Below are 13,049 nucleotides of genomic sequence, written 5' to 3' on the forward strand. Positions count from 1 at the left end.
CATAACGTCTCGTTATCAACGCTCTGGCTCGACCTGTGGTACTCTGGGACTTGTTCGTAATGCGTGGAGAGATAATTACGTGATCGCGCGTCAGTATTATCACCCGCAATTTTACCGACGCCCGACGACGCGCTACCGCGAATTGTCGACGGGGGTCGAGTCATGTAAAACTTACGATATCTTTTTATAAACGGATTGGAGCAGAGTTTTAATTACGGTCGAGTTGTGCAAGAAAATTAATTACGCGTGGAACTCGTACATATCTAATTGAGAAATGACTCGACCCGCCCAGTAATTTCGGAACGGTGATGATCGAAAGTACGCGCGTTTCGTGAACATAAGTGTACACCGATACTCGACGCCGGCAAGAAATCCCCGGGGACCATTCACAGTTAGAGAACATAGCTCAGAAAAATTAGATTAATTGCTCGCACCGCGATAGCAAACCGGTTTTCGGCAGTGATGACCACCGGTTTTGTGTTTTTGTGCCCTAGACATGGCTGACGTGGGCGACTCTGCGGCTGCGTTTTTTCACGACTTGGGTGAGGACGATATGTGACTTCGCGGAGGCGAAAGACCCGGCGGCAATCGCCCGATGAACTCCCAACCTCTCTGAATCATTACGTAAATCGAATCTATTATCGCCCCGGCCGGCTTCACGTCCAGTTCGCTCGGGAATTCATTCATCTTTGACGATACACGGCTCTCCTCTGTAAGTTTGAAAATATATAAAACGCCGCGGCCTGCTCGCTGTCACCTCATTCCTGAAATTAATCGTAAACCGATCGCGACAGTCGACGTTGGTAAACGATCAATTGAGTTTAATTCAGTTTGATTTGCGACGAATGTCGTATTACGTGTCGCATTGCGTCGCCACGTTATCGCATGCCTATATAAAATAGCTAGTCGGGTGTTAGATTTTATTGTATTCGGATAAGCATTCTTCCGGTATCTCAGTATCCCGGTGCGCATCGAACCTAACTTAACTTAACCCATAACCTAATCTCACTTTAAGCGCTTGTGTATTATAAACAAAGCGGGTTGATTACCTGCGGTATTGAATTCGTAAAAATGCTTTGATAAGAAATCAATGGAGAATGAATATGAAATTGTTATCACCGCGCATGCCTGTGACGCTTATTCGGTCGATACGATACGTTACTTAACCTAAATTACGCCGCTTCTAGTAATTACATATGTAAAACTTTTTTTTTTTCTTTCTTTCTTTTTCTTTCTCTCTCTCTCTTTACTGGCAGCGATAAGTTTTATTATCGTTTTATTTTATATGTTTCAGCACAAGCGTGAGGACAATTTTACAAAATTGAAATCAGAGAGAGAGAGAGAGAAGAGAACGGTCTGTACTTCGATTGCAAAATAGATTTTTTTTTTTTAATTAGCCATTTGATTACATTACATAATTGCATCATATTTAAGACTACTGATATTAATTTTTGCAGATTATTCGGCGAGATGTTTGTGACCATGAGAAATCTGTATTAATAATTCTTTAAAGAACACATCCAAAACTCAATTTCAATAACAATGTCATTGAAACTCATGAGAATGATAAATTACTTAAAGGATCCTCAACTAGTTGCATCAATTCAACAATTTTTTGGTATCAAAATACATTACAGTAGCCATGGCAAAGCATTCCAAAAGGAAGAAGAACAATATACTTTTGGAAAACTTGATAATAAAGAAGAAAGTTATATTGCAACTTGCCATAATAGAAAAATAAATGGCTATGATGAAAATAGCAAGCAATTAAATCAATGTACAAAGCAAGTAAACGCTTTGAAAGAGGAAACGAATAAGCACAAAAAAACTTTGACAGTTTTAAATAATCCAAATTATACCGTTATTAATAAATTTTGGTTTTATATATTTGTGTTTGGAACTGAATTGGGAGATGAAATCTTCTATTCAACTTTTATACCTTTTCTATTTTGGAATATTGATGGAGCTGTTGGTCAAAAAGTAGTCTTAGTATGGGCTATTGTTATGACTATTGGTATAATCAATTAATAATTAAATGATATACAACTTCAGAATATTTTGTTTTTAGATTATTTCAATTTATATTGTATGTATTTTCAGGACAAATATTAAAAGATGTAATATGTTGGCCTAGACCAGCATGTCCTCCAGCTGTTAGATTACAAAATAAATGGTCACAAGAATATGGAATGCCATCCACACATGCCATGGTTGGTTTTACAATACCATTTAGCGTAGTATTATTTACAATGAATAAATATATTTATCCATTTTCTGTTGGCTGCACTATTGCATTTCTTTGGTAAGTAATTAATTTTAATTACTATTTATAATTGGATTGCTGATTGTCGTATTATCATTTACTTGTTAATTGTTTATATTACAATTTATTACGTAATAGGAAAATTATACGAAACTGTTCTAGGTGTGCACTTGTCAGTATAAGCAGATTGTACCTAGGTATGCATACCGTTCTGGACGTTATGGCTGGCTTAGTATTAGCAATTGCATTAATGATTCCATTGGTACCATTAGTGGCTATTACAAATTATTATATTGTTACGAATCTGTGGCTTGTAATAATACTGATCACTATTAGTATTACTACGATCATATATTATCCATCTAGTTATAGATGGACCCCTACTAGGTAAATATAAACGAATTGTCAATATCGGCTTTTAAACACGATAAAATTTTCAATTATATTTATTTATGATTCTTAATTTATTTCAGAAGCGACACTGCCATGGTCGTATCAGTCGCAGCAGGACTTCATGCGGGAGCATGGCTTAATTATTATACCGGTTTATTAAGAGTATCGCAATCTTTGCCACCATTTCATATCGTTTGGCCGACGTGTTCGACATTTAGCTGCCTGATTATTAGAACAGTACTTGGATTCTCTGGCGTTTTTGCTACAAAAATTTTATGCAAAATCTTTAGTTATATTATAATATGCGGCATAATACAAATAAATTGGAAGGACCTTATAAAATGTCAAGATTACAATAGCAATCAAAATAAGGTGTTTGTTGATCTAGTCTACAAATACGTATCTTGTTTCATGATAGGTGTAAATACAGTGTATCTGTTGCCACAAATTTTTAGTATGATAGGCATCGAACGATCAGAATTTTACACGGAAATATGAAAAATTAAATATGTAATAACATTTATTCAATTGCTATAGCTCTGTGAAATATAATTTATGTTTGTTTATCAAACTTTCATATATTTAAAAGATGAATTATTTTTATTTTTTTAATTATTTCTTAAAAAAACATTTACGATATAAAACGTATATATATATTTTTTTTCGTAATTGGATTTATTATAGAAGATGATTTAAGAGTCTAATTAAATTCATATTTTAATCATTATAGTAAAGTACAAAACTAATAGAAATTTATTTTAAAGTAACAACACAAAAAAAACATTTTTAATACTTAGTTTTGTTCTACTAATACATCTATTCGTAACACCTGAAAAACAAGAAAATATATAAGTACACTACATATCGAATTAAAAAAAAATAGTCTAGTACGAAAATCAAAATAACGTAAACTCTCACCCCAATATTGTAATCCAGAAAAGCTTTCGCATTATCTGCTTTAAGGATATGCGGAAGTAAAACGTCATATGAATAATGAGCTTTCTCGTCAGTCACATTTATGCGATCGGAGTTAATCAATACTACGATATCCTCGACTGAAACCTATAGGTGAAACGCATATTATATTTATTTTATCTAGTGAAATGTCATTAGAGAAAATAACTTTTTTTTAGAAATGACTAACGCTTTTTGGCACGTCAAATAAAGCAATTAAATTCTCAATTGGGCCTTTTGCTGGTTTCCTTAAAATAACATATCCCGTTTTTTTTATATCGCTGTCTTGTAAATCTGTTTTTACGGGTTTTGTAGAACATGGAATTTCCTCGATTAATGGCCTGTAACCTTGTGGCTTTTTGGGTTCATTGTTTCTTATTCTATGTTGCTGAAGTTTCCCCATTACCTAAAGTAATATATAATTATAAATTACTATGTAAAATATTGTTTGAATACATTAAATAAGCATTGAAAAGTCTTAGTAAATATATAAATTCTTATCTTTTATAAGCACTTACTAAACGATTTTTAAGAATAACATAACTCTCTGTATCAATCTGTTTTTCAAATTTATCACCTACGCCGTCCAATATAACTAATGTTGTAAATGCCATAAAATGTTTCTTTTCTTTACATTTTTTAAGGTATGCAGTATTTATCATGACATCATATGTTAAGCTAGGTATACCACCTGGAAAAAGAACAATAGTTGAAAATTAACCGTTACATATACTAATAGTAATATAATTATTTAGAAATATAAAATGGAAAAATTATTTACTTTTATCTGGTTCCATTCTTTCAAAACCAATACTCATTGGTATAGTGTAAGGAGGAACTTCATTGTTTAAAAGTTCAATTAGTTTAGCATCAGATATATCTTCTGGTGGAGGAATTTTATCAGATGTACATATGTTCACAAAAACTTTTTCTTTATTCACTGTCTTAGCCTTTATACAGATACCTGCAATTATAAATTATAAAGCAACTCTACCTACAACAAGCAATGTGCAAAATGTATACCAGGAATAGGCTGTACAAGAACAGATGAATCAAATTGTTTCATCATCTCATCCATTTGCTGATTTAAAGTGTCCTTATCATTATCCTATTAAAAAACAGTGAAAAATATATTCAGATAAATATATATGCTCATATTTATATCGATTACATCTTTACTATCTATAACTTACAAGTAATAATAAATTTTTGGTTCTGATAGAATCATCAACCTCGAGAAATGTAGCGTCGCCCATATTCACCACGGATCAGTTTTATGTAAATATAAAATGTATGCAAATTATACTTTTCCGAGTAACTTCTGTTATTCAAATATCTATAACCTTTTCGGTGTGAAAATGATGTGAAGAGTAAATAGCACGTTGTTGTACTTGTTATCACCGTAGTATTACGTATTACCGACGATAGATTTATCGACATGACAGGAACCGGAGCAGCATCTGTGGAGTGTAAAGCGCATTATAATTCCTACGAAGAAAGTTATTTGGCGCTCAAATTGTGCGCAACGCAGTCTACGCAGCATTAGCACTTTGTTTGGAGCAGTTTAGTTTAGAGTTAAAACCGTCAAAACTATCAGAACGGTCGAGTGTTATGCAGCTCCTAAAAAATGGCTTCATGGAGTAGAGTGCAGTCTGGTTTTGATGTTGACGATGAGACTATTAACTTTGGCACGCGGATAATTGCGGAAAACAATGGTTCGTTGTACGAGGCGTGTACTTTGGCGACGATTCAATCACTTGAAAAGGTACGTTTTCTTTCTTACGTTTGTTAAGCCTGATGGTTATAATTATGAATTTTAATACGATCAATTTTACGCTTTTGTCTTTGAATTATTATAACATATATAAATTTTTTTTTTTTTTTTTTTTAAGGTAGAGCATCAACCAAATGTTCTAGCATCTATTCAGCATTCCAAAATTTGTGTAGTAATTGACAAATCTATTACAATCTTTAAAGATGAAACTTGTGATGAAATATCCTGTAATATCAGCTTTCCTTCTATGATAGTGACTTATTGCATTTCTAAAGATGGTTGTTTTTTATTTGTGATGCTCACAACAAAGATTTTGTATTGCTTGCATTTATTAGATGGAAAAATAATTTTTACCAAAACTATACCTAATGATGAGAATAACATAAGAGAAATATTTTTAATTGAACAAAGTGAAGAAACATTTATAATACTTGTCACAAGTACTGGAGCTATATACAAATTTAACAAAATTTTTCTTGAACCTTTAAAGACAGCATTTGTCAGTAATGATAAAATTTTAGTTGAAAAATATGTCACAGATATTCAGTGTTCTCTGTTGTTTAAAGGATATAATTCTTTAGAGTTTCTTACTGCTGCAGTAAATACATCATTAAAAGAACTGTCATTAGTTATTGCTGGGACAAATTCAATATTTACTTGGCCTAATGAACAAATACAAAGTGCAATTCCCTGGGGATTTAAAAAAATACAGCCACTGTATGGTAGCAGTAAAATGCTCTGTCTATGCACAGACTGTACATTAAATATGATATGTTTAAATACATTTCTTACATTAAAAATATGTAATCGCCCAGTATTTGATTTTAGTATAATGCAACATGATAATGTGGATTATTGTGAAATTTTATTTTTAACACAATGTAACGATTACCCTGCATATATATTACACGTAATTTCTTATCCAGACTTAGAACAAAAATTAGAAATCAATGTATCTACAAATACTTATTTACTGAATGTTTTACATGCCTTTGATAATTTACTTTATATAGAAGGTATTACTTCTACTGAGACTGGTGTTATTGATACATTTAGAATAAAAATGATATCGGAAAGCTCTCCCGAAATACGTTTAACGAGATTATTAAAAAAAAGGCAGTTTGATACAGCAGAAGCTATGGCAAAAAAATTAAATTTGTCAATGGAATCCATTTATTGTTCTAAAGCAGCATTAATTGTAGAACAGCTAAGTCCTTGGGCAAAATCCGTTCCCAATTCAATTAACGTCGATACATTGATAAATATTTTAAATAAAATACAAAACGTGCAATATGTGATTGAATGCTGCAGTAAAGCTCTCATTCCTAATTATATGCAAATGAGAAGAATATATTTATATGCACGACAACGAATAATGCAAAACATTAAGATAAATAATATAAATAATTCGTTGAACGCTAGTTTATCCACAATAAACGACGCTTTATACAGACTTGAAACCTTTCAAATGATTCAAGATACCGAAGTAAATATGTTATTAAACAATGATGTCACTATGAAAGAATGGATACAATTTTCACAAGCGAATTTGTTGGAAGAATGTATTACTCGTTTGAACATGGGTCAAATAAAATTTGCTGCATTAATTTGGACGAGGCATTTGCCTGATCTTATGAAACATATATCTATACCAACGATACAAAACATACTTACAATTTTACCTAAAGATGTGGACCCATCTTGTTTGTGGCCGTGGTTTATTCATTTTATACCGACATTATTATCCTTGTTACCTGATGCAATAAATGAGATTATATCTTGGAGTTTAAAAAAATTGAAATATCTTGAGATATCTCATCGTACGGTATGGCCAGAAATCGGTATAGAATTTGCTACAAAGTTTATACAATTGCTCAAGTATGAAGATAATCAATCAATGTACTTTCATCAAGAGTACAGATGTCAGAATTCTTTACTAAAACAATTTATGGCTCTGTTTCAAGCGCTATCTGAAATTCAACAATTAAAAGTTGCTTACAGATTGAAGGTACCTATTGATATGTACATTGCTTCACCTGTAGAAGCAATTTATATGTTGTTGGATAAAATACATATCGAGCAAATTCCGAATTTTGCGAATACGTACCTAAAACAATATATACTTAATAATAATTTAGAAAATGATACTGTTCTTTGCACATATATCAAGAAAACTATAAAAAATTCGTATAGTTGGTGGTTTAATGAAGAAGCTGTGTGGGAGAAAAGAGTTGCAATTATAATAAGTCTTATACATGATATGGAGAATCGACTGGAGCAAACTTTGACAGTTTTAAGAAAAGCACCAGTACCTTGGAGTTCAACTATAACTACTTTAGCGGAAACAAGTATTAATTATGATCACAACTTATCTTTCGAAATTAAAATTGAGCGCGATTATGTTCCAGTAAAACTCGTTTTAATAAAATATGGATATGCAACAATTGGCGTAAATAATAAATTAATATCACGCATAATAAAAGAAAATTGTGATTCTATGATTGACGACATAGATGTGTTAACTAAAAACAATCGGCAATTAAGACAAGATGCATTTTGTCGATGTATTAATGTCCGATTAAATGAAAAAAATCTTCAAAAAGCAATGGACATACTACATTATTTAGAAAATGATGTTGCTACCGCTTTATGTTGTTATGAAGAAATTATTAATTATATTATTGCAGCTTTCTCTCTCCAGAATACAACAACATCTTTGACTTACCACATGGAAATGTTGGGTTGCTTAGAATATAAAACACATAAATTATTGACGCAATCGAACGTTTGTTCCTATCGTTGCAACAATATTATTAAAATAATAAAAGATTTAAAATTATTATACGTATTGAAAAATGATTACAAGATCGATATTTCTTTGAAAGATTATCGTACACAAAAATCACTTGTTTTACGAAACTATATTAGCTCCAAACTGTCTTCAAGCGCAAAAGAGATCGATTGGACATTAACGCACAAAACCGTGATTAAAGTTGCTACGTTACTAGGATTAGAAAAATCGCATTCAATTTTATTAATGTTAGAGAAGATAAAAAACTTAAACGGACTAGAAGAACTTCTTGATAATGATGAAGATTTAAGTACGGTGCCAAAAAATGCTGAAACATTTAAAAATATATATAAGATATGCTTATCGATATTGCAGCATAATACTATAGATACAAATGTTGTAAAAATAATTAAGAAATTAAGTATTTTAATGTTAAAAGTTTGCCAAGACAGTAATTTGCAATCTGCTTTAATGCTCTATACTTGTATTAATGCATATCCACATTTCTCTACTCAAGATTGTTCCGATACAAAACAGAGACTTATACAATATAATTGGAAGTTATATACAATTTATAGGGATCGAGCAATATCTTTGGATGAAAGATTGCTGTCTCTGTTTAAGGATGCAACGTCTTTACATTTATATTATTCAAATCAAATCCTTAGTAATGAAATTATAAGCTACGATGAACAAATGGATCAATTACTAATTAATTTTCTGGAAAATACGAAAAAAATGCAACCTCAACACAACGATTATTCTTTATTGCAAATTTTTAAAACATTATATTTCATGTATATTACGTTTATAAGAAACGAAGAAATATTAACGAAAATGAAATCTATATTATCACAACTGTTGACAAGTTTATTGAAAAAGTTGTGTACTGGACGATCATTTGATTTGAGCTTAGGATTATCGAGTCTTTTTATGATGTCTGAACAAGAGGCAAGCAATTGGCTTTCCAGTATTTCTACAGCGTAAGTAAATTCAATCTTTGATAATTATTAGAATATTATATTTAAATTTACATTTTTAGATTTCAATCCGATCATATAAGGCATTGTACAATTTCAACTTTGGGATATGAATATTTGAGCTTAGGACAAAATCGACCATTGAAACAAACGTTTGAAAGTTATAAGTTACTGCATATTTGGGCACAACGATTATCACATTATTCAATATCTTTTAAAGGTACGCTTGTGCATAATTATCAATTCATTTTTGCATTAAACGCGCGTTAATGTACATATGTTTATTACATAAAAAATTGCAGAAGTCTTATCAAATAATGCTTCGAGTAAAAGAGAAATTTTACAGCAGATTATAAACAATAATCAAGAAAATGTGATTCCTTTATTAAAGGATTATTGTTGTACTTTTGGATTTAATTTTAATGATTGCCTTTTACTTTATCTGCAAGCGTTATTAAAATCATGGAATCCAACAATAACCGTTTCAAATACAAATAAAGGTAAGTGTCATAAATAAAAAAATTATATACATTTTTATACAAAAATCATAATATTGCATGTAAATTTAATAACTGAATGATATTTTTTAGAATTACTCATCAGTAAAGATGAAGTCGATGAATTAAAAAAGAAATGTAATGCAGTTGTTGCCCAAATGGAAGATAAATCTATGTTGAAACGATGTATTTCTGCATTATGGGAACACATCACATTTTACCATTATGAAGTATTCGTTATATTAATGGATCTTGTAGAAGATAAAAATATGGAAAAAAGGAATTACCTCTGTTTTTTGCAAAATTATACGCGGAATGGGTAAGTTAAAATTACACATATTCTAATTTTGGATCTACTATTTCTATTAATAATTATTATAGGCTTCCTACACAAATGGAACATGATGAATGGATTCAGCTTAATCCCGGACATAGCACGTTGCCGTCAATAGCTCAATGGAGATTACCATTTTTACTTAAAGTAGATATTTGGAAAATTATTAGTAAGTATCTTTTAGATACAAATTCTAATTTAGCATTTGAGTTACTCATTTTTACATTTTATTATCAGCTCCCGAATTGAATTTAAAAACATATAACAAGTGGCTCAACATCGCACCCGTACTTAATTTAGAGGCTCACCTCATATGTACATTAGCTATTAAAGGTGAAATAACACGAGTATGGGAAAATAATTCTGTCACATTAAATAACACATGGTTACTTTACCCGAAAAACACCACGTTGCTTAAAGATATCAAGAAATGTATACAACAAATGTCAGATTCAGATGGATTTTATTATGGTACTGCAGCATTGTACTATGTCGTAAATCATACACCTCCGGGTGCTGATCGCGTTGCTGCTGCGAAAGAATGTTACGAGTACGCTCAGCTGGCGGCACAGAATTCTACAAAATTTGAAGAAGGAATGCTGGAAGTATGGACATTAATCACAAATTATATTTTTATGTTGACAGAAATAAATTAATTCTATTTTATAAGAAATTAATTTCTATGGCATTTACTTTTAGAAAATTAAATCAAAATATTTGAGGTTTACGTCCGAGCATATTTTACGTACGTACGGATTGGAGAAAGATGAGTACCTCGCTCTAATTGAAAATCCGTGCAAGCTGATGTACGAATTATATAACGACAAAAGTATACCCTTACGATATCGATCTGCAATCAGTTATAGACCCGATATTAATTCTGCTGTTAACGAATTGGGTAAATTGTTTTCTCTGAATACGATAAAATTACGTATGGATTTATTGGAAGAATGGCTACAGTCCAATGCTAGGTATACTGAGTTATGCCAAAGTTTTACGGAAACAATTCTATTAACGAAAGAGTTCGATCAGAATACCGATTGTGAAGATAATTTACTTAGGTAATATTGTTAGTACACTATTTTTTGTTTCATTAATTTTAAATCAGTCATTAATTGTGATATACTTGTAGAATATGTTACATGCTTGAATATGGCAATACAGATTTGTTTGCACAATTTCTTATAAACATTGGTTTTGGCGATTATCATGGTGAGACTGAGTACAGTTGTAACGTACGATATCGAGTGTTCCGGATATTGCACACGATTGTTGACACTACCACGCTGGAGGAATTGACCAAGCAAGATATGTCTACCTTTAAGTATAAAAAATTTTATTTAATTATTTATTGTGTATTTTATTGCAAGAATATTTTGCGTGAAGCATTAATTTAATTTTAATATTTCAGGAAATACATGAAGACGTTACAGTACGTTGGCAAATTAGAATCATTGGGATTATGTTATAGCGTTGATACATTTGAAACATGTTGTAAACGTGAGCTTGTCGAAATATTATGGAAAAATCAGCATCATTCGTCTAGCGCTCTCTCTGTTATAGCGCAAATTTGCATTGATTTTGAAATAAACGATATCGCACTTTGGGATGATATTTTGAGCTGGATGACAAAATTGCAAATGGTCAAGATCATTAAAAATAATCGCTACACATTCTCTCATACCGTAAGAATTTATTAAATATATATATTTTTTTTTTAGATGAGCGATTTAAAGAAAATTTTATTACAACTACGAAGTAAAAGTGTCATTGTGAGTTGCAATGGTTTTAAAATGGGATGGCAATTTATTATCTCTGAACCATTTGATGAAATGGACATAAATCCGAGTTTCCAGCAAATTGATAATTGCATAGAGGCGATTTGTCTTTTGTATTCATGTCCTGTGGCACATGAATTAGACTTTACCACCATCACGAAAAATTGCTTTCAAAGTAAACTGGCACATTTAGCTGCTGCACTTTTACCATTTTTAAATGAGTTTGATAAAAAGTTTGTTTTAGAGGTAATTGAGATATAACTATCTTTAATGTTTAACACAAGAGAATGAGAAAAAGAGACCAAGTAATATTAAAAAATCAATTTTTTTAGACCATTAATCAAAAATATCAAATTGAAGAACTTATGGAAAATTTAAATCACTTATCTTCTAAAGGAGTACTCACTGTTATGCACGTAAGTTATAATAAATGTATATTTAAAAATTATATACTATTCTAAAATGACAAATATATAAAACAATTTTATTTTATTTTTACGAGTGCACTAATTTACTTTATTATTTTTATGTTTAGAGTCTCGCCATGGTCCAAGAATTTGTAAATTAAATGCGAAAAATTTATTCTATGTATTAGATTAACTAGACTAGATGATAAATCTGTTAAATTAATATTATATTATAAGGATATTATTAACATTAATTTATAATATTTTATATTGTTTCAAACACAATAAGAACTATATTTCTTTTTTATTTTAAATTATGTCTCATTATTTGGATATATTATTAATGTCTGACCGTTTCATTATTGGGGCGATGACTTATATTGAAGATTTTTTAATAAAATAAAGATATTTTGTAATTTTCTAAGACATATTAGTTTATTTTTACCTGTTCCTTATAGAAAAAGTAAGAGGATTAATTTAATTTTTTCTTTATTTTGCATTATTTTAACTTATTTTATTATTATTTTGTCGTATTTTATTTTATTTAACTTTATTTGATTTAAAAACGTCTGATTTATCGTTCTTTATCTCGGGCTGTTGCGGCACCGGATCGTTCGAAATCGTCGAAAAAGTATCAGGAATCAGTATCAGGAATCATTAGGAATATAGGAGAAGTAAGTTGGTGGCACGGCGAGACCCCGGTTCCCGCTTCTGTTGGGCCCATATTGACCAACCAAAAAATAGAAATTTAAAATAAGAATTATTTGATTGGCTTATATTGACCAATCAAATAATTCTTATTTTAAATTACTATTTTTTGGTTGGTCAATATGGGCCCAACAGAAGCGGGAACCGGGGTCTCGCCGTGCCACCAACTT

The 13,049-nt window shown here is 30.8% G+C and overlaps 3 protein-coding genes across 7 annotated transcripts; 2 read left to right on the top strand and 1 right to left on the bottom strand.

Annotated features, from left to right (window-relative positions):
- Positions 1–18: 18 nt before the first annotated feature.
- LOC139108785 (sphingosine-1-phosphate phosphatase 2) lies at positions 19–3,838 on the top strand. Of its 4 annotated transcripts, XM_070667363.1 has the most exons (7): positions 19–391; positions 495–712; positions 1,295–1,354; positions 1,458–2,014; positions 2,101–2,302; positions 2,426–2,650; positions 2,737–3,838. In XM_070667363.1, the coding sequence occupies exons 4-7, from the start codon at positions 1,543–1,545 to the stop codon at positions 3,152–3,154; spliced, it is 1,317 nt and encodes a 438-aa protein (XP_070523464.1). In that variant the 5' UTR covers positions 19–391; positions 495–712; positions 1,295–1,354; positions 1,458–1,542; the 3' UTR covers positions 3,155–3,838. The 4 variants fall into 4 exon arrangements, with proteins under 4 accessions (XP_070523464.1, XP_070523465.1, XP_070523466.1 ...); XM_070667365.1 differs by lacking the exons at positions 19–391; positions 495–712 and adding an exon at positions 725–1,198; XM_070667366.1 differs by lacking the exons at positions 19–391; positions 495–712 and adding an exon at positions 725–1,186.
- Positions 2,425–5,084, bottom strand: Pih1d1 (PIH1 domain containing 1). Of its 2 annotated transcripts, XM_070667370.1 has the most exons (7): positions 4,804–5,084; positions 4,634–4,718; positions 4,392–4,574; positions 4,129–4,301; positions 3,801–4,016; positions 3,575–3,718; positions 2,425–3,485 (listed from the first exon to the last, which is right to left on the bottom strand). In XM_070667370.1, the coding sequence occupies exons 1-7, from the start codon at positions 4,864–4,866 to the stop codon at positions 3,450–3,452; spliced, it is 900 nt and encodes a 299-aa protein (XP_070523471.1). In that variant the 5' UTR covers positions 4,867–5,084; the 3' UTR covers positions 2,425–3,449. The 2 variants fall into 2 exon arrangements, with proteins under 2 accessions (XP_070523471.1, XP_070523469.1); XM_070667368.1 differs by having other exon boundaries at positions 2,425–3,718.
- Positions 5,085–5,135: 51 nt separating this feature from the next.
- On the top strand, positions 5,136–12,597 carry Rod (rough deal). Its single transcript, XM_070667319.1, has 13 exons — positions 5,136–5,375; positions 5,503–9,158; positions 9,218–9,375; positions 9,458–9,655; positions 9,746–9,971; positions 10,034–10,155; positions 10,224–10,591; positions 10,686–11,047; positions 11,119–11,310; positions 11,398–11,629; positions 11,708–12,010; positions 12,097–12,180; positions 12,300–12,597. The coding sequence occupies exons 1-13, from the start codon at positions 5,238–5,240 to the stop codon at positions 12,330–12,332; spliced, it is 6,072 nt and encodes a 2,023-aa protein (XP_070523420.1). The 5' UTR covers positions 5,136–5,237; the 3' UTR covers positions 12,333–12,597.
- The last annotated feature ends 452 nt before the right edge of the window (positions 12,598–13,049 follow it).

Source organism: Cardiocondyla obscurior, linkage group LG16, assembly GCF_019399895.1.
Source record: "Cardiocondyla obscurior isolate alpha-2009 linkage group LG16, Cobs3.1, whole genome shotgun sequence".
Classification (NCBI taxonomy): Eukaryota; Metazoa; Arthropoda; class Insecta; order Hymenoptera; family Formicidae; genus Cardiocondyla; species Cardiocondyla obscurior.

Coding starts and splice junctions, on each gene's coding strand:
- LOC139108785 (XM_070667364.1), top strand. CDS start 1,543: ATGTCATTGAAACTCATGAGAATGATAAATTACTTAAAGGATCCTCAA. Junction 2,015..2,100: donor GGCTATTGTTATGACTATTG/GTATAATCAATT, acceptor ATGTATTTTCAG/GACAAATATTAAAAGATGTA. Junction 2,651..2,736: donor TATAGATGGACCCCTACTAG/GTAAATATAAAC, acceptor AATTTATTTCAG/AAGCGACACTGCCATGGTCG.
- Pih1d1 (XM_070667368.1), bottom strand. CDS start 4,866: ATGGGCGACGCTACATTTCTCGAGGTTGATGATTCTATCAGAACCAAA. Junction 4,719..4,803: donor CCAAAAATTTATTATTACTT/GTAAGTTATAGA, acceptor GTTTTTTAATAG/GATAATGATAAGGACACTTT. Junction 3,719..3,800: donor TATTTGACGTGCCAAAAAGC/GTTAGTCATTTC, acceptor TTTCACCTATAG/GTTTCAGTCGAGGATATCGT.
- Rod (XM_070667319.1), top strand. CDS start 5,238: ATGGCTTCATGGAGTAGAGTGCAGTCTGGTTTTGATGTTGACGATGAG. Junction 12,011..12,096: donor ATAAAAAGTTTGTTTTAGAG/GTAATTGAGATA, acceptor CAATTTTTTTAG/ACCATTAATCAAAAATATCA. Junction 12,181..12,299: donor GAGTACTCACTGTTATGCAC/GTAAGTTATAAT, acceptor TTTTATGTTTAG/AGTCTCGCCATGGTCCAAGA.